The sequence below is a fragment of the Pristiophorus japonicus genome, chromosome 3, assembly GCF_044704955.1.
Source record: "Pristiophorus japonicus isolate sPriJap1 chromosome 3, sPriJap1.hap1, whole genome shotgun sequence".
NCBI classification, from domain to species: domain Eukaryota; kingdom Metazoa; phylum Chordata; class Chondrichthyes; family Pristiophoridae; genus Pristiophorus; species Pristiophorus japonicus.
Window position 1 is genome coordinate 156,935,753 of NC_091979.1, and position 25,580 is coordinate 156,961,332.

General features: G+C 48.2%; 1 protein-coding gene across 4 annotated transcripts in view; it reads left to right on the forward strand.

The window, feature by feature from the left end:
• Positions 1-25,580, forward strand: part of LOC139259954 (SPATS2-like protein) — a 398,117-nt gene that overhangs the window by 233,945 nt on the left and 138,592 nt on the right. For all 4 annotated transcript variants that reach the window (XM_070875947.1, XM_070875949.1, XM_070875948.1 and 1 more), the window contains one exon: positions 12,963-13,098. In XM_070875947.1, coding sequence (XP_070732048.1) covers positions 12,963-13,098 — 136 coding nt within the window. The remainder of the gene's footprint in view (positions 1-12,962; positions 13,099-25,580) is intronic.

A 25,580-nucleotide genomic window follows, 5' to 3' on the forward strand; every position in this document is an offset into this window, starting at 1 on the left:
TGAGAGAAACTAAATGAATAAATGGCTAGATAAAGGAACAGGCACTATCAAAGAAAGCAGGAATGGGGTACTGAAGTTGCATGTTCAGCCATGAACTCATTGAATGGCGGTGCAGGCTCGAAGGGCCGAATGGCCTACTCCTGCACCTATTTTCTATGTTTCTATCATATTAAAGCCACGTGATCTGAGGTTGCCTGTTTTTCAGCTATCAATGAAGCAGAGGAGGAAATCATCTCACCCTCCTGGTTAAATCGTTAAAGACATACTGGAAATATTAACTGAAGGGACATCTGCTTAACAATGAAGAATAATTTTAATGTTTCCAATGAGATGTAGGGTTCCTTTGGGATCTATAAAACCCCACTGTACATCCTGATAGCAGCAAGTGAAGCCCCAGCGGGCACTGAGCAGCTGTTTATCTCTGGAAATTGCTGTTCATCCTCCATGTTTTGTTTAAATCGCTATGCACTTCTCTTTTAGTTTCACTTTGAAGAAATATAGTTCTATCTCACTTGTTGTTCATCAGGAGGTACCCACACTGAAAGAGAATTTGCTGCATTAATGTTTATTGAAAAGTATTGAACTCAAAGACCTCACTGCAGATACCTGAGGATAGCACAGCCAACTCTTTGCGAACAGTTAAAACTGATGTTGAAAAAGTTGGCAAGCTGTCAGTTAACCCTCCTGGGTACATTTAACATTTATTTATTTATTTCAGATCTCCTGAGAGCTTAGCTGTGCAGCCAGAGAATGTATCGGATTTGAACCGCAATCTGTGCTGAGTTCTCTAATGTCAGCCAGGATGTCAGTAGGAATGCCAGAATTGGCCTCACTGACCCTGGGTTGGGGAGTGCAAAATTGGCAGAGGTTCCTACCCTTGATTGCTATTCCCCAACCTCTGGCGCGAATCCACGTGTGTGGACGCCATATAAAAACAGAATCAGGTTCTGTCGCGATGCTTTCCAAAGTTGAACAGCCTGCTGACTCTCGGAATGGATTTAGATGATAGATTTAGTGCAGCAAGCAAAGTTGTTTCAGCTTCACAGCTGCCGTTAAACTCGTGGAGTGTAAATCGGGTGTCTAGCCCTTCAAGTGAAGCCGAGTGAGACCAACTCTCCAGGAATCCTCACTTCTTGGTTCTGGTGTCGGGTTAGGCCCTGACTTTGGATTTGGGCTGCACTCACATTCTAACTGCAGTGTCTGGGAGAAGCCTTACACTGATGCTGCCATTGAAGTACAAATGCGCCGTCACTGTTAAGGCCTGCATGTCAATACTGACCACTTGGACATGGTACTGGAGGGAGCCTGGTTCCTGTGAAACTCTGTTCCGGCAGGGAGTCAGTGATTTCAGGAGAGAAGAGGAAAAGAGGGGAGGGAAAAAAACAAATGAAAAGTTCCCCTCACACCGAGCGCAGTTATACTGTAGCCAGTGCGAAGAGTTGGTTGGCTCGCCCCTTCAGGTGATCGCCTGAATTTGATTTGTATGACTGCACTGCCACGACACCGCACTATTGCTGACAGTGCAAAGTTGAGACAACTTCAAGCCACATAATAGTCAAATATCTGTTCTATAGCAAAAATTGGTGTCAGATAAGATAGTCACCAATAAATCCAATAAGGAATTCAGGGGAAACGTCTTTACTCAGAGAATGGTTATAATGTCGAACTCGCCACCACAGGGAGTAGTTGAGGTGAATAGCATAAGGGGAAGCTAGATAAACACATGAGGGAGAAAGGAATAGAAGCTTACACTGATGGGGTTCGACGAAGTAGAGTGGGAGGAGGTTCATGTGGACCATAAACACGGCATGGACCAGTTGGGCTGAATGTCCCGTTTCTGTGCTGTAAATTCTATGTAACTCTATATAAATGGTATGGAACCCTACATTAACATTTGATACATTAACAGAATATAAATATTTGAACCGAGCAGGAGAGTTACATTCCACGTGGATTAAGGTGTATTAGGAGAGATTCTGCTGGGTCTGTACCCAGACCTGCTGGATTACCTGAGTAGGGTGGATGGAGGCTAGGGTCTCCAAACCTCCCGGTGTGACTGGGAGTTTACCTTAATCGGAGATACCTCTCCGAAGCTGTGCCTCCAGAAGCCTGGGAGAGCAACTGTTTACATTTCCCACCGCTGTGTGCCATCCCATAAATGGCAAACATTTAAAAATCACATGGATGAACTTCAACAATTGTACATCGCTGTCTGGAGAAAAATAAAATGGGGAAGGTGGCTCAACCGTGGCTAACAAGGGAAATTAGGGATAGTGTTAAATCCAAGGAAGAGGCATTTAAATTAGCCAGAAAAAGCTGCAAACCTGAGGACTGGGAGAAATTTAGAAGTCAGCAGAGGAGGACAAAGGGTCTAATTAGGAGAGGGAAAATAGAGTATGAGAGGAAGCTTGCAGGGAACATAAAAACTGACTGCAAAAGCTTCTATAGATATGAGAAGAGAAAAAGATTAGTGAAGACAAACGTAGGTCCCTTGCAGTCAGATTCAGATGAATTTATAATGGGAACAAAGAAATGGCAGACCAGTTGAATAAATACTTTGGTTCTGTCTTCATGAAAGAAGACACAAATAACCTTTCGGAAATACTAGGGGATCGAGGGTCTAGTGAGAAGGAGGAACTGAAGGAAATCCTTATTAGGTGGGAAATTGTGTTAGGGAAATTGATGGGATTGAAGGCCGATAAATCCCCGGGGCCTGATAGTCTGCATCCCAGAGTACTTAAGGAAGTGGCCCTAGAAATAGTGGATGCAGTGGTGATCATTTTCCAACAGTCTATCGACTCGGGATCAGTTCCTATGGACTGGAGGATAGCTAATGTAACACCACTTTTTAAAAAAGGAGGGAAAGAAAACGGATAATTATAGACCGGTTAGCCTGACATCAGTAGTGGGGAAAATGTTGGAATCAATTATTAAAGATGAAATAGCAGCGCATTTGGAAAGCAGTGACAGGATTGGTCCAAGTCAGCTTTGATTTATGAAAAAGAAATCCTGCTTGACAAATCTTCTGGAATTTTTTGAGGATGTAACTAGTAGAGTGGACAAGGGAGAACCAGTGGATGTGGTGTATTTGGACTTTCAAAAGGTTTTTGACAAGGTCCCACACAAGAGATTGGTGTGCAAAATCAAAGCACATGGTATTGGGAGTAATGTACTGACATGGATAGAGAACTGGTTGGCAGACAGGAAGCAGAGAGTCGGGATAAACGGATCCTTTTCAGAATGGAAGACAGTGACTAGTGGGGTGCCGCAGGGCTCAGTGCTGGGACCCCAGCTATTTACAATATACATTAATGATTTAGATGATGGAATTGAGTGTAATATCTCCAAGTTTGCAGATGACGCTAAGCTAGGTGGCAGTGTGAGCTGGGAGGAGGATGCTAAGAGGCTGCAGGTTGACTTGGACAGGTTAGGTGAGTGGGCAAATGCATGGCAGATGTCGTATAACGTGGATAAATGTGAGGTTATCCACTTTGGTGGCAAAAACACGAAGGGAGAATATTATCTGAATGGCAGCAGATTAGGAAAAGGGGAGGTGCAACGAGACCTGGGTGTCATGGTACATCAGTCATTGAAAGTTGGCATGCAGGTACAGCAGACGGTGAAGAAGACAAATGGTATGTTGGCTTTCATAGCTAGGGGATTTGAGTATAGGAGCAGGGAGGTCTTACTGCAGTTGTACAGGGCCTTGGTGAGGCCTCACCTGGAATATTGTGTTCAGTTTTGGTCTCCTAATCTGAGGAAGGACGTTCTTGCTATTGAGGGAGTGCAGCGAAGCTTCACCAGACTGATTCCTGGGATGGCGGGACTGACATATGAGGAGAGACTGGATCAACTGGGCCTATATTCACTTGAATTTAGAAGGATGAGAGGGGATCTCATAGAAACATATAAAATTCTGATGGGACTGGATATGTTAGATGCAGGAAGAATGTTCCCGATGTTGGGGAAATCCAGAACTAGGGGACACAATCTAAGGATAAAGGGTAAGCCATTTAGGACTGAGATGAGGAGAAACTTCTTCACTCAGAGAGTTGTTAACCTGTGGAATTCCCTACCGCAGAGAGTTGTTGATGCCAGTTCATTGGATATATTCAAGAGGGAGTTAGATATGGCCCTTACGGCTAAAGGGATCAAGGGGTATGGAGAGAAAGCAGGAAAGGGATACTGAGGTGAATGATCAGCCATGATCTTATTGAATGGTGGTGCAGGCTCGAAGGGCCGAATGGCCTACTCCTGCTCCTATTTTTATGTTCCTATGTTTCTATGAGAGTACCCAGTGAGAGCACCAGCACGTGTGCCACGGGCCGAATGGCGTCCTCCTTTGATATAATTCCCATAATTCTATCAAATTTCTACTTTTTTGAGTCCGAGCTCAGGGAGTAATTTAGTAATGTTGGTGCTGAGCAGAGTTTAGGATGACGTGCCCTGTGAGAAGTGCCCTAATCACTGAGCTCACTGCCCTTTGTGCAATCTCTCGGTTTGGTTCAGGTTGGTCTGTACCGGCCGGTTTTGACGCGTGAAGTCCAGGTACAGATCAGCTTTGACTGAGGCTCCCAGTTCAGAGTTGTCACCTTCACACAGAACCTGAGTCACAACCACAGTCCAAAGGGATAAGGAGAGAGATCGGGCCTGTTAAAAGTAGCCTTGACTGGGAGCCTGATCATATCTTGTGTAGTGCAGGAGAGGGATTCTGGCCATGGTTTCAGGGTAAATATCAGCAGGTTATAGGATTACGACTAGTTACAGGCAGAATATTGGGGCATTACACTTATCTATCTAATCGTAGCCAGAGAATCGCCTGCAATGGCTTCTCTTCCCGCCCCTGCATCGTTACCTCTGGTGTCCCCCAAGGATCTATCCTTGCAACCCCCCCCCCCCACTATTTCTCATCTATATGTTGCCACTTGGCGACATCATCCATAAATACAGCATCAGTTTCCACATGTACGCTGATGACACCCTGCTCTCCGTCACTACCGCTTCTCTCGACCCCTCCACGGTCTCTAATTTGTCAGACTGCTTGTCCGACATCCAGTTCTGGATGAGCAGAAATTTTCTCCAATTGAAAATTGCAAAGACCAAAGCCATTGTTTTCGGTCCCCGCCACAAACTCCGTTCCCTGCCCTAATTTCTCTTTATGTGGCTCTTTGTTAAATTTTTTAAAATCTCATAATACTCCTGTGAAGCGCTTTGGGATGTTTCACTATGTTAAAGGCGCTATATAAGTACAAGTTGCTGTTGTTAATACAATCAGTTTTATATCGACTATCAGTGAGTTGTATTATTGTCTGAGGCTGAAGCAGACTGTTTGCAACCTTGGTGTCACATTTGACCCTGAAATGAGCTTTCGATCACATATCCGCAACAGAACTAAGACTGCTTATTTCCACCTCCGTAACATCGCCCGTCTCCGCTCTTGCCTCAGCTCATCCGTTGCTGAAGCTCTCATCCATGCCTTTGTTACCTCTAGACGTAACTATTACAATGCACTCCTGTCTGGCCTCCCACATTCTACCCTACGTAAACTAGAGGTGATCCAAAATTCGGTTGCCTGTATCCTAACTCGCACCAAGTCCCACTTACCCATCACCCCTGTGCTCGCTGATATGCATTAGCTCCCGGTTAGGCAACGTCTCGATTTCAAAATTCTCATCCTTGTTCTTAAATCCCTCCATGGCCTCGCCCCTCCGTATCTCTGTAATCTCCTCCAGCCCCACAACCCTCTTGAGCAGCCCTGATTATAATCGCTCAACCATTGGTGGCAGTGCATTCTGTTGTCTTGGCCTTAAGCTCTGGAATTCCCTGCCTAAACCTCTCCGCCTCTCTACCTCTCTTTCCTCCTTCAAGACGCTCCTTAAAACCTACCTCTTTGTCCAAGCTTTTGATCACCTGCCATAATTTCTCTTTATGTGGCTCTTTGTCAAATTATTTTAAATCTCGTAATACTCCTGTGAAGCACTTTGGGACGTTTCACTATGTTAAAGGCGCTATATAAATACAAGTCGTTATTACTATTGGTGAGTTATTGTATTATTGTTGCTTATGAGAAAGTAAGAAATAAAGACTTGCATTTATATAGCACCTTTCACAACCTCAGGATGTCCCAGAGTGCTCTACAGCTAATGAAGTATAGTCACTGTTGTAATATAGGAAATGCAGCAGCCAATTTGTGCACAGCAAGCTCCCACAAACAGCAACTTTATAATGCCCAGATAATCTGTTTTAGTGATGTTGATTGAGGGATAAATATTAGCCACTACACTGGGGATAACTCCCCTGCTCTTCTTCAAATTACTCTCATGGGATCTTTTACATCTGGGGGTCCTGGTACAGGAAACACAAAAGGTTAGTATGCAGGTACAGCAATTGATCAGGAAGGCCTATGGAATCTTGGCCTTTATTGCAAAGGGGATGGAGTATAAAAGCATAGAAGTCTTGCTACAGTTATACAGGGTATTGGTGAGGCCACACCTAGAATACTGCGTGCAGTTTTGGTTTCCATATTTACGAAAGGATATATTTGCTTTGGAGGCAGTTCAGAGAAGGTTCACAAGGTTGATTCCGGAGGTGAGGGGGTTGAGTTATGAGGAAAGGTTGAGTAGGTTGGGCCTCCACTCATTGGAATTCAGAAGAATGAGTAGTGATCTGATCGAAACGTAAGATTATGAGGGGGCTTGACAAAGTGGATGCAGAGAGGATGTTTCCACTGATAGGTGAGACTAGAACTAGGGGGCATGATCTTAGAATAAGGGGCTGCCCATTTAAAACTGAGATGAGGAGGAATTTCTTCTCTCGGAGGGTTGTAAATCTGTGGAATTCACTGCCTCAGAGAGCTGTGGAAGCTGGGTCATTGAATAAATTTAAGACAGAGATAGCCAGTTTCTTAAGGGATTAAGGGGTTATGGGGAACGGGCAGGGAAGTGGACTTGAGTCCATGATCGGATCAGCCATGATCGTATTAAATGGTGGAGCAGGCTCGAGGAGTCGTATGGCCTACTCCTGCTACTTTTCTTATGTTCTTATGTTCTTATTCTCCACCTGAGAGAGCAGACGGGGCCTCGGTTTATCTGACAGATGGCACCTCCAATAGTTCAACACTCCCTGGAGTGTTTACCTCAGTTTTTGCGCTCAAGTCTCTGCAGTGGGATGAACCTGCAACCTTCTGACTCAGAGGTCAGAGTGCTACCCACTTTACTATTAGTTACCAGTGCAATTTCAGTGAGTTACTAATAGTTACTGGTGAAATCAAAGTTCCTTCTACCTCTTGATTCCCCTCCGCAAATCGCTCCCCCACCTTTGGATTCCCCATCCCCAGTTTACCCTCTTCCCCAAAACCCCTTTTTCCCCTCTTCCCTGCCCTCACTCTCCCCTCCTCTTCGCCCTCCCCTCTTCCCCGCCCTCGGTCTCCCCTCCTCCCCGCTCTCAGTCTCCCCTCCTCCCCGCCCTCAGTCTCCCCGTTCTCGGCCTCCTCTCCTCCCCACCCTCGGTCTCCCCTCCTCCTCCCCGCCCTCGGTCTCCCCTCCTCCCCGCCCTCGGTCTCCCCATCCTCGGTCTCCTCTCCTCCCCGTCCTCGGTCTCCTCTCCTCCCCTCCTCCCCGCCCTCGGTCTCCCCGTCCTCGGTCTCCCCTCCTCCCCGCCCTCGGTCTCCCCGTCCTCGGTCTCCCCTCCTCCCCGCCCTCGGTCTCCCCTCCTCCCCACCCTCGGTCTCCCACCCTCGGCCTCCCCTCCTTCTCCCCCTCGGTCTCCCCTCCTCCCCCCTCCTCCCCCTCCCCTCTTCCTCGTTCTCCCTGCCCTCGGTCTCCCCTCCTTCAGTCTCCCACCCTCGGTCTCCCCTCCCCCTCAGTCTCCCCTCCTTCCCCTCCCTTCTTCCTCGGTCTGCCCACCCTCGGTCTCCTTGCCCTTGGTCTCCCTACCCTCGGTCTCCCCGTCCTCGGTCTCCTCTCCTCCCCGCCCTCGGTCTCCCCGCAATCGGTCTCTCCTCCTCCCTCTCCCCTCTTCCCCGCCCTCACCTCTTTCCCACCTTCGGTCTCGTCTCTTTGCTTGCTCATGGATAGCCTCCTGGTTCTTGGAACTTGTCACACAATGGCTTCTGGCTCAAAGCCACAAGCAAAAATACTCGACTACATGCGACACAACCTTTATAAGATAAATGCAGTGACATTTATAGAAGTCATGTGATCAGATATCATGTGACTGGGCATCACATGGTCAGATGTCATGTGGTCAGAGTGTCAAGTGATCAAACCTCCAAGAATGCCTCCAACGAGAGTTTGTAAACCGAGTGAAGGCTCGTGTGGAGTAAAAACACAGACATAGACCAGTTGGGCCGAATGGCCTGTTTCTGTGCTGTACATTCTGTGTAATTTTTTGTAAATGATTCAGTGGTGAAGAAAAAGAGGGTCGAGTAAATCTTGTGAACGGGATTTTGTGGGGGGAATAAAACTTTGCATTTATTGGAAAATAATCATGTCGTCCCAGGCTATGAAGCCTGCTCCACACTAATCAATGACTGCTGGAGAAATGGGCCCAATGATCTCAGCACAGATTGTGCTGTAAAACGTTGCTGACCACCTCCAGCTGCGACTAGGCAGCAATCAGTTTTACAGGGCCCATTGAGCAAAGCTATTCACAACGAAAGTTGCACAAAGAAATAGCTGTTATTAAATGATGCCAAAACCCTGAGTGCAGCTGCAGAATCTGCCGCCAAGAGTTTTATGAAATACTGAGGGGAAAGCAAAACTAGGAGATTAGTTGCTAACTTTCGATGTCAGCATGCAGCCCAGATAATATCCTTCTGAGTATTTACTGTTCTTATTCCTTTTCTTAAAGGAACATTGTGGTCAAGAATTTTGAGCTTGCAAGCCAGAATATAAATTGGGGTCTATTCGGAGAGGGTGATAAAGTGACCATACTCGTGTGGGTCTGTTAAATAATTCACATAATAATCGTCTTTTTGAATAGCTTCAAAATGTAAATGTGAAAATTTATCGAGATTTATCTGGATATCATTTCCTTAAAAAAAAAACTCAAAATGCCAAGCAGAGATGTCTGGTTTGCAAAGTAGAAATTCTTGGCAACAGTACTGTTTTAAGATATTTTATCTGCTGTGTTATGTATGTAACTATGTAATACTTGCCACCAGAGAGCGCGACTGTGTGGAGTCCCAATGCTCACCTGCACACACGTGCAGGGCCAGTATAAAAGGTTGGCTGCCATATTGTTTAGGCACTCTGGAGTTGTAATAAAAAAGACTAAGGTCACACTAAGTTTTGCTCACAGTACTCAGCCTCGTGGAGTTTTTCTATACACAACAATTGGTGCCGAGTAACAGAATACGAACCTCCACGCAACCATGGCTGCCGTTGGAATATTAGAGAGATTCGTAGAGGGTGATGATTGGGAAGCCTTCGTCGAGTGCCTTGACCAGTACTCCGTGGCCAACGAGCTGGAAGGAGACACTAACGCGGCCAAGCACAGTGGGCGGTTCTCCTCACCGTCTGTCGACCTAAAATATACGGCCTCATCAAGAATCTGCTCGCACCGACAAAACCAACGGAGAAGGAATATACAGAGTTGTGCATGCTGGTTCGGGACCACCTCAAGCTGAAGGAGAGTATCCTCATGGCCAGATATTGTTTTTACACGCACCATCGCTCCAGGGGCCAGGACGTGGCGGACTATGTCACGGACCTGAGACGCCTTATGGGACCTTGCAATTTTGCAGCTGCTTTGGGGCAAATGCTGCGGGACTTTTTCGTGTTGGACATCAGCCACAAGGTTATTCTTTGAAAGCTGCTGGCTGCCGAAACCCTAGACCTGAGCAGGGCCATCGCGATCACCCAGGCATGCCTGACCATGGATGATAACACCAAATAGATATCTTCTTAACATCGATGCTCACCAGCAAGTACTGTGCGTAAAATGACATCACTAGCAGGCTGAACTGCATATGGCAGGGCCTATATGTCTGCGGCTGCAAGACCTGTGATGACTCAGAGTCCGCCATCGGGGGTGAATGTGAATCCATTAGCACCGTGTTGGCACTGCGGGGGTAATCATCGGGCCCATCAATGTCAATTCAAGCACTACGTGTGCAAAGGCTGCGCAACGATGGGGCACCTCCAGCGAATGTGCAAACGTGCTGCTACACACCATGTGGCAGAAGATGATCGATCCGGCGTGGATCACGCAGCACAGGCAACTCAACCCGAGGAAGAAGTGTATGGGGTACATACCTTCACCACCAAGCGCCCTCCTAAAATGCTGAAAGTTAAATTAAATGGAGTTCCAGTATCCATGGAGTTGGACATGGGTGTGAGTCAGTCAATAATGAGCCAAAAGGCTTTTGCAAAACTGTGGGGCAATAAAGCACAAAGGCCCAAACTGAGCCCGATTAATGCAAAGCTGCGTACCTACACCAAAGAGCTCATACCAGTCATTGGAAGTGCGGCAATGAAGGTATCGTATGATGGAGCTATGCATGACCTATCATTGTGGATTGTTCCAGGCAATGACCCAACACTGTTCAGCAGAAGCTGGTTAGAAAAGATTAGATGGAATTGGAACGACATCAAAGCATTATCTTCAGTGGATGACGCCTCATGTGCTCAAGTGCTGAGCAAGTTTCCCTCGCTATTCGAACCATGCATCGGCATCTTCACAGGCGCCAAGGTACAGATCCATCTAGGCCCCAATGCACAGCCCATCCATCACAAGGCTCGGGCGGTTCCGTACACGATGATGGAGAAAGTCGAGATCGAACTGGAAAGACTCCAACGCGAAGGAATCATATCCCCAGTTGAGTTCAACGAGTGGGCCCATCCAATTGTTCCGGTGTTGAAAAGCGATGGCACGGTCAGAATCTGCGGTGACTACAAGGTAACGATTAGCCGAGTATCAATACAGGACCAGTACCCGCTTCCCAAGGCAGATGACCTGTTCACAACGTTAGCAGGGTGGGGGGGGAGGAAGTCATTCACCGAGTTCACCTAACCTCCGCCTACATGACACAGGAGCTGGCTGAATCTTCGAAAAGAGTGACGTACATCAACACACACAAAAGGCTGTTTAAATACCACAGGTGCCCTTTCAGGATTCGCTCAGCTGCAGCCATTTTCCAGAGAAACAAGGAAAGTTTGCTGAAATCTGTTTCATACACCGTTGTGTTTCAAGACGACATCCTGATCACTGGTTGTGGCACCATCGAACATCTACACAACCTGGAAGAGGTTCTAAGTCGCCTAGACAGAATGGGACTCAGGCTGAAATGCTCCAAGTGTGTTTTCCTGGCGCCAGAAGTCGAATTTTTGGGGAGAAAGATTGCAGCAGACGGCATGAGGCCCACGGACTCAAAGGCAGAGGCCATCAAGAATGCACCCAGACCATAGAATATGACGGAGCTGTGTTCGTTCCTGGGACTCCTCAACTATTTTGGTAACTGTCCACCCGGGTTGAGCACATTGTTAGAGCCTTTGCACATGTTGCTACGTAAGGGTGACGACTGGGTTTGGGGCAAATCTCAAGACACAGCCTTTGAGAAGGCCAGGAACCTGCTATGTTCAAATAAGTTACTTGTACACTATGACCCATGTAAATGTTTAGTGCTAGCTTGTGACGCCTCATTGTACGGGGTCGGTTGTGTGTTACAGTACTCAGCTTTATGGAGTTCTTCTATACACAACATGCTGCATTAAGTTTGTAGCACTAAGAATGGGATAGTGTATTTGAGTTACCACATTGTACCCTGGAACAGAAGCCTGGCCCTTCATTGTAAGGCAACAGTCCGCTCTCACGCAGCCCCTACTGTCAGGTGGTAGAATGGCGCTGGCAGGGGCCATTGAGACCACAGAGAAGAGGAATGAATGAATAAATGACGGCAAACAAATCAAAGTTTGTCAGTGGAGTTGGACTTTTTTAAAGAAATTGAATACCTGTCAAAAAACTGCTTTCATATTGTTATCCAGGTGATTTAATATGATCTTTGATTCTCCCATTCTGTTACATTAATTGGACCAATGGGATGGTTTGTTGCAGCCTACCCGTCCAGTCCAGTGTGCAATGATAACAGTCACATGGTTCAGTATAACGGAAACAAAGTGGCAGCTCCAGGCTAAATTTACTTCAAAGTAGTTTTCCTGGTTAAATAACAGAACACAATATTACAAAGAGGAATCTTGGTATTTGTTTGGGCTGCTAACGCTGCATTGTGGATAGATATGTGGTTGACACTTAACTGCCCTCTGAAATGGGCTAGCAAGCCACTCAGTTGTCATCAAGGTGGCTCACCACCAGCTTCTCAAAGGGCAATTAGGGGTGAGCAATAAATGCTGGCTTTGCCAGCGACAACCATATCCCGTGCATGAATATTTTAAAAAAAATCACTGGTATATAAAAAGTATCGTAATTGAAGCCAAAGTGAAATGTTTTTTAAAAATAGGCTGCTATCTATGGAAATACTAAATATACAATTTATACCTTCATTTTAACTGAAGACCCTTATTAAGTTTAACTTCAGGGACTCTACTACTTGGGCATACAAACAAGTTCAACTGGGGAGGATTATTGATGGAGTGAATAAGAAAACTATCTTCTCACCTCTGAATTCAAGCCAGACTTGGGATCCAAATCTCCTCCTGATGATGGTTATAAGTACAGTTGCTAAAATTATCTATTGCTTTATTCTATAACTTTAGAAAAGTTATTATTATTCAATAAAAAATGAATTACTCTCACGTGCATCTATGCATTTAACCTGATAGTTAAAGGGCTGTTTATGTGCCTGCTCAGAATGGTGGCCAATGACAATGTGGAGCATTACACTCACTGTAATCCTACAGTCACGCAGGCTGGTTATAGACACAATTTATAATTACCCTGCAAAATAAACAAGATGTTATTAAATTACCCAATGATGATACAGAAGTTTGTGTTTCACTAAATAGGTACGAGCATTGAAAAATCGGTGAAAGACCTGCAGCGATGCACTGTCTCGTTGGCCAGATACCAACTCCTGATCAAAGAGGAAATGGATGCTTCCGTGAAGAAGATCAAGGCTACCTTTGCAGAGTTGCAGGTCTGGTAAGGGATTCAAAATCTATTTCATGACAGAGGAAAAGTTTACAATTTTAATAAGGCCATTTTTCAAGAATTTGCTTCAAGAAATACTTTGGGGGTGAAATTTGGTATTGCCCCGTTTGAGGTATTTTTAAAAGTTTGAAAAATTAGTGGCAGGCGCTAATTATTTCAAACTTGAAAAAAATTTGGCGTTTGCGCTGCAAGAAGGAATCAAGCACTCCACTTCCTTCCTGGAACGCTATCTGCAGCAGGTGAGGCAGTTAGTTCAGCAGTGCTGCGCACTGGGACATGCAGCACTGCCACGTTGAAAGACTCCTTCTATCCCTTAAAGGGCAAGGCCATCGCTGCAGGCTCCGCAAAGGAAAAAAACTTACCTTTTCAATGACAGCAGCCGCAATCCCGTGCGATCAGCCCAGCACCCAAGCAGAGTGCCGGCTGATCGATCGTGGGCAGGAACCCACAAAAAAAGCTGCGAGAGAGAAGGTAATTATTTTTTTTTACTTACCTCGGCCACCTCGCCTTTAATCATCGCTCTTGAAGTGGCCGGCTGCCCAATGCATTCCTCCTGCAGCTGTCGCTGTTGCAGAGACAGAACTCAATTTCGGGTCTGGGGTGATACCGGGGTGATGTGCGTGGCAATGACATCACGATCCCCGGGCGAAGGAGATCAGGACACAATGTCGTAGCACCACTGCAAATCTCCCACTGAATTTAGCGGGAGTTGCTGATCTCACTGCGCCCTATCGCAAAACCATTGGCGCTTCGTTTTCTCCCCCTGGAGGTGCTAACGGGAGGCGCAAAGGCACCCAATTTTGTCCCCATTATCTTCCACTATTGCTGCAATTTTTTAGCCACAGATTTAGTAGTTAATGAGCATTACATAGTTATTTTATTAACATCAAACTATCACCTTCTGGAATGCAGTGAGTAATCATACTATTGTAATCCATGAGTTTGCACTGCAGCTCTGTGTCTCAGCAAGTTGATCCAGTTAAGTTGCTGAGCCATCCAGATTGGAAAGTCTCAGGTATGAACACCCCAGCTGGGATGGAATTAGGGGTGCAACAACCTGGGTGCCCCTACGATAGGGAGGGGGAAATTTAGCTCCTGGTGATCACTGTCCAGTGAGCCACAGTGTATGTTCATGTCAGGATAGGATAAGCTGGGGTTTGGCTGTGGTCATCTCCATGGTCAAATAGCACACTGACACTCTGTACCAAGGCTACTTGGATGAGGGAGTTGAAAGCAACCAGCCTTTGTGGAGTGGTATCCCTGCAAGAAGGTGACATCCTCATGAGAGGAGAGGACGGCAGAAAACTCAGCAAAAAAATGATCAGTTCACACTCTGTTATTATTTGTACACTTAAAGATATAAAAAAGCACTTAATACAATTTCACTACAATGTATGATATGGAAACAAATTCATAATTTGAGCTGTTTGTTGAACCAGATTGGACCTGAGAAAGACAAATCGGAATACTTTCTTAATGGTGTAAGCCTAGGAGCTGTGGTAGAGCAAAGAGATGTCGGTGTCCATGTATGCAAATTACTAAAATGTAGTGCACCGATCTAAAAAGTAATCAAAAATGCTCATGAAATGTTGACCTTTATCTCAAGGGGGCTGGAATACAAAAGCGAGGAAGTGATGCTTCAGCTGTTCAGAGCTTCGGTCAAACCCCAACTGGAGTACTGCGTTTAGTTCTGGGTGTACCTCAGGAAGGATATATTGGCTTTGGAGAAAGTACAGTGCAAATTCACCAGAATGATACTGGGGTTGAAACGGTAACATTATGAGGACAGGTTGCGCAAACCTATATTCCTTGCGTTTAGAAGGTTGAAGGGTGATCTAATCAAGGTGTTTAAAATGATAAAGGGATTTGATAGGGTAGGTAGAGAGAAACGATTTCCTCTGGTGGGAAAATCCAGAACCAAAGAGCACAAACTTAAATTTAGAGCAAGGCTACTTAGGAAATTAGGAAATGCTTTTTCACATAAAAGTTAGTGGAAATATGAAACTTACTCCTCCAAAAGTCTGTGGATGCTGGAGGTCAGTTGAAATTTTCAAGACTAAGATCAATAGATTTTTGTTAGGTAAAAGTATCAAGGGATATGGAGCAAAGTCCATTAATTGAAGTTGAGATACAGATCAGCCATGATAAAGTAGATGCTGAGAGGATGTTTCCCCTCATGGGGGAATCTAGAACTAGGGGGCATAGTTTCAGAATAAGGGGTCACCCATTTAAAACAGAGATGACAAGGAATTTCTTCTCTTAGAGGGTCATGAATCTTTGGAATTCTCTACCCCATTCAAGGTGGAGATAGACAGATTTTTGAACTACAGGGGAGTCAAGGGTTATGGGGAAAAGGCAGGAAAGTGGAGTTGAGGCTAAGATCAAATCAGCCATGATCTTATTGAATGGCAGAGCAGACTCTAGGGGCCGAATAGCCTATTCCTGCTCCTATTTCTTATATTCTGATGTTCTTGTATAACTGAATTGCAGAACAGGTTTGATCGACTGAACCACCTACTTCTCTTTCTATGTTCTTAGTTCCTTTGTGAAATGAGAAATCAACGCAATATTTTTCAATGGCTGTGAGGTTTAAATGCCGATAAACTCTCTGCAGTTACCTGGCCATCTTCTGTGACCTCTCTACTCCCATGGTCTCAATCACTGACAAGGCTATCTCTTACCATTTCCTCTCACCACCCACAACCCCCTACCCACTTCCAATTGCCTGTTCCCTGGAACTTCCAAACACCCAACTGCCTTGCTTTTGTCTAGCCATTCACCATGATACCTCCGCAGCTGTTAATTTGCTCAACCATTCCCTCACCTCATAGGAACATAGGGCTGAATTTTTACTTTAAAGTGGGTGCGGGTTTGCGAGCAGGTGGGCAGTCAAAAGCACTGAAATTGACGGTGTGTTGGGAAGCCAGCTTCAGCCTTTAACTCAGGTGCGTTAGTCAACACACGAGAGACCTGCTCGGGAGAGGCAGGTGACCTTTGCAGGATCTCGCAGTCGGCCGCCCACAAACGCATCACCCAGGTGACCAATGCTATGTTTCACAAGTCAGGCACTTATGTAAAAGTTGTCACTGATGAAGTCAGTCAGCCTGAGCAGGTGCTCAGCTGTGCGGCTCTGGCTGGCTTCCCATAGGTTTAGGGCCTCATCGACTGCACACATGTGCCCATCATGGCACCCCTAGATCACTCAGCAGTGTTCATGAACCATAAGGGCTTCCACTCCCTCAATGTGCAGCTCGTCTACAACCACAAAAAGATCATCATGCATTTGTGTACCAGATTCCGAGGGAGCTGTCATGACTCATTCATGTCCACCCTCTCTCAGATTTTCGCACTCTCGTTCAGAATTACCGGTTGGCTGCTTGGAGACAAGGGAAGACGTGGCTGATGACACCCTTGAGAAGACCAAGCAATGAGGCTGAAGAGCATTACCATCAAAGACAGATGACAACGAGATGTGTGATAGAGCAAGCAGTCGGGTTGCTGAAGATGTGCTTCAGATGCCTGGACAGATTTGGAGGAGCCCTTCAATATGCACCAGCCAGGGGCTCCAGAATGATTATTGCATGCTGTGCTCTGCACAACACAGCGCAGCAGCGAGGATTGGAGCAAAAGGAAGAACAAGGCGCAGAGCATGGAGCCTCCTCCTCCTCAGAGGAGGAGGAGGAATCTGAAGTGGAGATGGCACCAGTAGTGGTGCACATTGCTGCTCGGGAAGCCCAGGATGGCCTTATAATGGCACGATTTAATTAAGTTGCACCAGTGCACCCACATGGAACCCAGATGCTGAACCAACTTCCCCCCCACCCCCTGAAAACCCCAACACAACCCCCAAAACAAAGTAATCCTAAAATGACCAGACCATTCCTGTCACACATACACCCACTGCTCGAGGTTAAGTAATGTCATAAAATGTACTCCAACTGACAAGGCCACTTGCCAGACAGCAGGCAGAAATGGGCAAGATGGGAAAGTGGTACAAACAAAACATTTTATGTAGCTCATAACTTCAGCAGAAACTTAACCATTTTATAACACACCCATGTGCATACCCTTGTGCGTCTATAATTGTGTCTTCTTTTCTTTTTTACAACACCTACACCGTGCAATCCCTGTGGCTTCAGCAGACTCAGAGGCAGGCTGCTCACTTCCCTGCTCTGACTGCTTTGACACTTTTGGCGGACGTTCTCTGGGTTTTGGAACCTGTGAGGACCCTGCCAAAGACTGCTCCTCCTGCGACTGTGCGGGGGCAGACTCGACCATCGGGATCCGAGGCAGCATGTGGGGCTCTGACTGAGGGTGTGCAACGAGAGATATGTGTGAGCGCTTTGAGCAGAGCCCCCACTTCCATGTCCTCGCTCACCATCATCCCTCTCATGGCCCACCAACACTTCCCTGCTATCAAGGGGCTGGAAAGCATCTTGCTGCACATCAGTGGGACGATGAAAGGCCAACTCTTATCTATTGTGTTCCTAACACAGATGAGACTGCACACAGGGAGGTTAAAGTAACAGTGACCTCAGTCTTTAATAAGACACTCCAGCGTGACGAACAGGCCTTAGGGGCCGGTTTATATACAGTGCTCCCAAGGGATGCTGGGATCCCTTGGGACTTCAGGGGATGCGCTCCCTGGTGGTGGAACATGGGAGTGCATGCTTTACAGATACACAACATCACTCCACCCCAAAGTCAAAGTGAAAAGTATTTACAAGGTGAGGCGGTCGGGAGCCTTTCTTTCCCTGGTGGACCGCCTCAGTACAAATGTCTGTTCTGGTGTGTTGGCTGTGCCCTCGCTGGGCTGTTGTGTTGTTGGCCCTGCAGGGCTGCTGGGTGAGCCTGGCCTTGCTGGGCTGTTGGGCGTGATGGCTTCGATTTCCTGGTCCGGTGTGGTGTCGTTGATCGTTTGGGTGTGTGTTGTGGGCTCGAAAAAGGTGGTGTCTGCTGTGGGCTGTTCAGGGCAGTCTGTGAACCACAACCTCGTTTGGTCCAGGTGCTTTCTGCAAATTTGTCCATTGTCTAGTTTGACTACAAACCCCCTACTCCCTTCTTTAGCTATCACCGTGCCCGCGGTCCACTTGAGACCATGTCCATAGTTTAGCACATACACAGGGTCATTCAGATCAATTTCCCGTGACACAGTGGTGCGATCATCGTTTACATTTTGTTGCTGCCGCCTGCTCTCTACCTGATCATGCAGGTTAGGGTGAACCAGCGAGAGTCTGGTTTTAAGTGTCCTTTTCATGAATAGCTCAGCCGGGGGCACCCCTGTGAGCGAGTGGGGTCTCGTGCGGTAGCTGAGCAGTACTCGGGACAGGCGTGTTTGGAGTGAGCTTTCTGTGACTCGTTTAAGGCTCTGTTTGATGGTTTGTACTGCCTGCTCTGCCTGCCCATTGGAGGCTGCTTTAAACGGGGCCGAGGTGATATGTTTGATCCAATTGCGGGTCATGAATTCTTTAAATTCGGCACTGGTGAAACACGGCCTGTGGTCACTGACCAGTATGTCAGGCAGACCGTGGGTGGCAAACATGGCCCTCAGGCTTTCAATGGTGGCGGTGGCGGTGCTTCCCAACATTATTTCACATTCAATCCATTTTGAAAAAGCATCCACCACCACCAGAACATTTTACCGAGAAACGGGCCTGCATAGTTGACATGGATCCGCGATCATGGCCTGGAGGGCCAGGACCACAAACTTAGTGGTGCCTTTCTGGGCGCGTTGCTCAACTGAGCACACACGCTGCATTGCCGTACACAGGACTCTAAGTCCGAGTCGATACCGAGCCACCAAATGTGGGATCTGGCTATCGCTCTCATACCCAGGTGTGTGCTGTGGAGATCCGAGATGAACGTCTCCCTGCCCTTTTTGGGTAGAAACATAAAAACATAGAAAATAGGTACAGGAGTAGGCCATTCGGCCCTTCGAGCCTGCACCGCCATTCAACAAGATCATGGCTGATCACCCACTCCAGTACCTCCCCCTCCACACCCCCCAACCCCCTCCAGCCACAAGGACCACATCCAACTCCCTCCCGAACACATCCAACGAACTAGCATCAACAACCCCCCGTGGCAGGGAACCCCACAGGCCAACAACTCCCCGAGTGAAGAAGTCCCTCCCAATCCCAGCCCCAAACAGCCCACCCCCCATCCCAACAGCGTGCCCGCCCCCCCCACCCCCGGCTCCGGACCCACCCAACACCGGGAACACTCCCCCTGCACCCAACCCACCCACGTCCCGTCAGAATCCTTCCCAAATGCCGAACACCCCCGGATGTCGAGCCCCCAGCCCCGGCCACCCCGGAGCCACGACCCCACGATGCCAACCGGGTAGCAGTAGGCGGTTACCAAACAACAGGCAGTCTGCCTGAATGGACAGCTCATTCTTTCGCCCGCTGGAAGAGCTTGATTAGCTCTTGCATTTCAATGGGGATGCTGGCCCAGCTCCCATGCAGTACACAGTTTTTTACTAGGGACAGCAGAGGATCTTGGCTGGTCCAAGTCCTAACCTGGCGGGCCGTGACAGGTGATTTATCATTTTCAAACGCTTCCATGACCATCAACAAGTCTGCGGGCTGCGCCACTATCAACAAGTTTGCAGGCTGCGTCATTTCCACCCCCGTGGTGGGCAATGATAGCCGACTGAAAGCATCCGCACAGTTCTCGGTGCCTGGCCTGTGGCAGATGATATAGTTATATGCTGATAGCGTGAGTGCCCACCTTTGTATGTGGGCTGAAGCATTAGTATTTATCCCCTTGTTTTCAGCAAACAGGGATATGAGGGGCTTGTGATCGGTTTCCAGCTCAGATTTGAGGCCAAACATGTACTGATGCATTTTCTTTACCCCGAACACACACGCTAATGCCTCTTTCTCAATCATGCTGTCGGCCCTCTCAGCCTTAGACAAGCTTCTGGAGGCATAGGCGACAGGTTGCAACTTCCCCACAACGTTAACTTGTTGTAATACACACCCGACTCCGTACGACGATGCATCACATGCTAGCACAAGTCTTTTACATGGGTTATACAATACAAGCAGCTTGTTGGAGCATAAAATGTTTCTGCTTTCTCAAAAGCAATTACTTGTTTTTTTTTCCCCATTCCCAGTTCCCACCTTTATGCAATAACACATGTAGGGGGATCTAAGAGGGTGCTTAACCCCAGTAGGAAGTTACCAAAATAGTTGAGGAGTCTCAGGAACGACCGCAGCTCCGTGATGTTCTGTGGCCTGGACGCGTTCCTGATAGCCTCTGTCTTGGCGTCTGTGGGCCGAATGCCATCCACCGCAATCTTTCTCCCCAAAAACTCCACTTCTGTTGCCATGAAGACGCATTTCGACCTCTTCAACCGCAGCCCAATGCGATCCAGTCGCTGGAGGACGTCCTCCAGGTTTTGTAGGTGCTCGACAGTGTCCCGACCCGTGACCAATATGTCGTCCTGAAAAACCACCGTGTGTGGTACCAACTTGAGTAGGCTCTCCATGTTTCTCATGAAGATCGCTGCAGCCGACCGAATTCCAAACGGACATGTGTTGTAGATGAACAGTCCCTTGTGCGTGTTGATGCAGGTGAGGCCCTTCGAAGACTCCTCCAGCTCCTGTGTCATGTAGGCCGAAGTCAGGTCGAGCTTGGTGAACGTCTTGCCTCCTGCCAGTGTCGCAAATAGGTCGTCTGCCTTAGGTAGTGGGTATTGGTCCTGTAGCGAGAAACGATTAATAGTTACTTTGTAATCGCTGCAAATACTGACCGTGCCATCACTTTTGAGTACTGGAACAATCGGGCTGGCCCAATTGTGATAGCGCTCGGATGTCATCCCTGTACCAGCGGATTTTGCCCAGCCAGCTCCTTCCAAGCAGTGTGGGGCCATCGCCCGGGACAATCCAGAGTGGCAGTTCGTACACCGTGCCCTCGTAGGTGACCTTGACCATGGCGCTGCCCAGGACAGTGATGAGCTCTTTGGTGTACGTTCTCAATTTCGTGTGAATGGGGCTCAGGGCTGGTCTGAGTACCTTGTTGCACCACAATCTCTCAAACCTCTTTTTACTCATGATGGATTGGCTAGCGCCAGTGTCCAGTTCCATGGCTACAGGTAAACATAGAAACATAGAAACAAAGAAAATAGGTGCAGAAGTAGGCTATTCAGCCCTTCGAGCCTGCACCGCCATTCAACAAGATCATGGCTGATCACCCACCCCAGCACCTCACCCCCACGCCCCCTCCACACCCCCCGACCCCCCCCCGCCCCAGCCGCAAGGACCACATCCAACTCCCTCCCGAACACATCCAGTGAACTGGCATCAACAACTCTCCGCAGCAGGGAACCCCACAGGCCAACAACTGCCCGAGTGAAGAAGTCTCTCCCAATCCCAGCCCCAAACAGCCCACACCCCACCCCATTCAATTTTACATTTAGCATTATAGGTGGACATTTTGTCGAAAATGTGTGCACCCCGTGTACTTCAGCATCTGCCTCCTCTCTCTGAGGCTCGAAATTGCTTTGATCCACCATGAACCGATCTTCCTCTGCCACATGGTGGTTAGCAGGTTTTGCAGAGCTTGCAGCTCGTATACAAGCTCGTTGGAGGTGCCCCATTGTTCCACAGCTCTTGCAAACATACCCTTTGAAGCAGCATGAATAGTCTGAATGGAAGCCTCCACAACGCCAACAAGGTGCGAATTGCCTTGCATTCATCCTTTATTGCGGACTCTGAGTTATCTGGGTCACCTGAGGCCTGCTGGCAGTTGCAGACTCGTGGTTTCTGCCCTGTACATTTCTGCTTGCAAACACAGTTCCAGTTAATTTATGAACATTGCTAGCATTTGTGTGCTGAGAGATTTGTTTGGTGTTATCACTGGTGGACATGAACGCCTGTGCTCTCGCAATGACCTTACTGAGGGTTGGTATCTCTACAGTCAAAAGTTTTTGTAGGATGGTCTCGTGGCCCATGCCCAGTACAAAAAAGTCTCTCAGCATCTGCTCCATGTTGTCATCAAACTCACATTGTCCTGCAAGTCACCTTAGCTTGGCGACATAGCTCGCCACTTCCTGACCTTCAGATCGCTGGCACGTATAGAACCGATACCTCGTCATCAGCACGCTCTCCCTCGGGTTAAGATGCTCCCGAACCAGTGTACACAGCTCCTCGTACGACTTATCTGTGGGTTTCACCGGAACCAGAAGATTCTTCATGAGGCTGTAGGTCAGTGCCCCGCAGACTGTGAGGAGGACCGATCTCCTTTTTGCAGCGCTTCCTTCTCCGTCCAGCTCATTGGCTACAAAGTACTGGTCTAGCCATTTGACATAGGCTTCTCAGTCCCCACCCTCCGAGAACTTCTCCAGGATGCCCACAGTTTGCTGCATCTTTGCGTTGGATTCGTATACTCGTCGCCAGTTATTGTGTTCCTAACACAGATGACACTGCACACAAGGAGGTTAAAGTAACAGTGACCTCAGTCTTTATTAAGACACTCAAGAGTGAGGAACAGGCCTTAGGGGCCGGCTTATATACAGTGCTCCCAAGGGATTATGGGATCCCTTCGGACTCCGGGGAATGAACCCTCTGGTGGCTGTACAAAGTAAATACAAGTCCACATATATAACATTTATGACCCACAATGGCATTAAGCATGTCAGGTCTGCCCCATTTAAGCCCGCATCCAATGGTCAAGCGGAACCGGCAGTCCAAACCAGAACTGCCTTGCAGACCCGGTTATCTAGGTTCTTGCTCAGAAACATAGAAACATAGAAAATAGGTGCAGGAGTCGGCCATTCGGCCCTTCGGACCTGCATCACCATTCAATAAGATCATCATCATCATCACCATAGGCAGTCCCTTGGAATCGAGGAGCACTTGCTTCCACTCCCTAAGTGAGTTCTTTGATAACTGAACAGTCTGATATGGGAGCCACAGACCCTGTTACAAATGGGACAGACATTCGTCGGGGGAAGGGGTCGGTCGGGCTGGTTTGCCGCGCGCTCCTTCCGCTGCCTGCGCCTGGCCTCTTCATGCTCCTTGCGTCGAGACTCAAAGAGCTCAACGCCCTCCCGGATGGACTTTCTCCACCTCGGGCGGTCTGCTGCCAGGGTCTCCCAGGTGTCAGTGGTGATGTCGCATTTTACCAGGGAGGCTTTGAGGGTGTCCTTATAATGTTTCTGCTGTCCGCCTTTGGCTCGTTTACCATGAAGGAGCTCCGCATAAAGTATTTGCTTCGGGACTCTCGTTTCTGGCATGTGAACTATGTGGCCTGCCCAGCGAAGCTGATCGAGTGTGGTCAGTGCTTCAATACTGGGGATGTTAGCCTGGTTGAGGACACTGATGTTGGTGCGCCTGTCCTCCCAGGAGATTTGCAGGATCTTGCAGAGACATCGTTGGTGATATATCTCCAGCGACTTGGGGTGCCTTCTGTACATCGTCCATGCCTCAGACCCATACAGGAGGGCGAGTATTACTACAGCCCTGTAGTCCATGAGTTTGGTGGTAGGTTTGAGGACCTGGTCTTCGAACACTCTTTTCCGAGGCAGCCGAAGGCTGTGCTGGCGCACTGGAGGCGATGCTGAATCTCCGCATCAATGTCTGCCTTTGTTGATAAGAGGCTCCCGAGATATAGGAAATGGTCTACGTTGTCCAGGGCCGTGCCGTGAATCTTGATTGGAGGGCAGTGCTGTGCGGCGGTGACAGGCTGGTGAAGGACCTTTGTTTTACGGATGTTAAGCGTAAGGCCCATGCTTTCATATGCCTCAGTGAATACATCGACTATATCCTGGAGTTCAGCCTCTGAAAGTGCACAGACGCAGGCATCATCTGCATACTGCAGCTCAATGACAGAGGTTGGGGTGATCGTGGACCTGGCCTGGAGGTGGTGTAGGTTAAACAGCTTCCCACTGGCTCTGTAGTTTAGTTCCACTCCAGCAGATTGTGAGGTGGAGCATGGCGGCGAGGAAGATTGAGAAGAGGGTTGGGGCGTTGACGCAGCCCTGTTTGACCCCGGTTCGGACGTGGATTGGGTCTGTAATGGATCCGTTGGTGAGGATCACGGCCTGCATGTCATCGTGAAGCAGGCGAAGGATGTTGACAAACTTTTGGGGGCATCCGAAACGGAGGAGGACACTCCATAGACCCTCACGGTTGACAATGTCAAAGGCCTTTGTAAGATCGAAAAAGGCCATGTATAATGACTGGTGCTGCTCCCTGCATTTTTCCTGCAACGGGCGCGCTGCAAAGATCATGTCTGTTGTGCCCCGTAGGGGATGAAATCCGCATTGTGATTCCGGGAGGAGCTCCTCGGCCACAGGAAGAAGACGATTGAGGAGAACTCAAGCGACAACTTTCCCAGTGGCTGATAGCAGGGAGATTCCTCTGTAGTTGCCGCAGTCGGACTTGTCCCCCTTTTTAAAAATGGTCACAATCACTGCATCTTTGAGATATTCCGGCATGCTCTCCTCCCTCCAAATGAGAGAGATGAGGTCATGTATCCGCGCCAACAGCGCCTCTCCGCCATATTTTAGTGCCTCAGCAGGGATTCCATCCACTCCTGTAGCCTTGTTATTCTTGAGCTGTTTTATGGCTTTGCCAACCTCGTGCAACGTTGGAGTTTCACTGAGTTGGTGGTGGGTGGCATGCTGCGGGATGGATTCGAGAACACTCGAGTCAAAGGCAGAGTCTTGATTGAGGAGATCTTCAAAGTGCTCCTTCCATCGGGCCCTGACAGCCTCGGTGTCCTTGATGAGTGTTTCCCCATTCTTGGCCAGGAGTGGGGTAGGGCCTTGGGAGTTTGGACCGTAGGTGGCCTTGACTGCAGCGAAGAATCCTCGCATATCGTGGCAGTCGGCCAGTTGTTGTATCTTCTGTGCTTTCTCCATCCACCACCTGTTCTTTAGGTCCCGAGTTTTTTGTTGGACCTGAGCCTTGAGCCGTCTGTAATGTTGTTTTGCAACTCCCAAGTTGGGCTGTTGCTTGAGGCTCAGAAATGCTTTGCGCTTGCGATCTATTAGTTCTTCGATCTCCTGATCATTTTTATCAAACCAGTCCTGATGATTTCTGGTTGAGTGACCAAGTGTCTCTTCACAGGCACTGGTTATAGAGGCCTGGAGGGCAGACCAAGCGCTATGGGCATTCAGCATCTCAGGGTCATCAAGGCACGCCAGATTGGCTCTGAGGCACTGGCTGTATCGGGCTCTCTTAGCTGGGTCTCTAAGTGCCCCGGCATTAACTTTTTTGTGGAACTGCTTCTGCTGTCCCCTCTGCTTTGGGGCAATGTTAATGTTGATGTTGGATCGGATCAGGCGGTGGTCCGTCCAGCAGTCGTCAGCTCCTGTCATAGCGTGGGTGATGCGCACATCCTTGCGATCCCTGACTCGGACGATGACATAGTCAAGCAGGTGCCAGTGTTTGGAGCAAAGGTGTTGCCATGATGCCTTGTATTTGTCCCTCTGGCGGAAGTGTGTTGGTAATGAGGAGTTC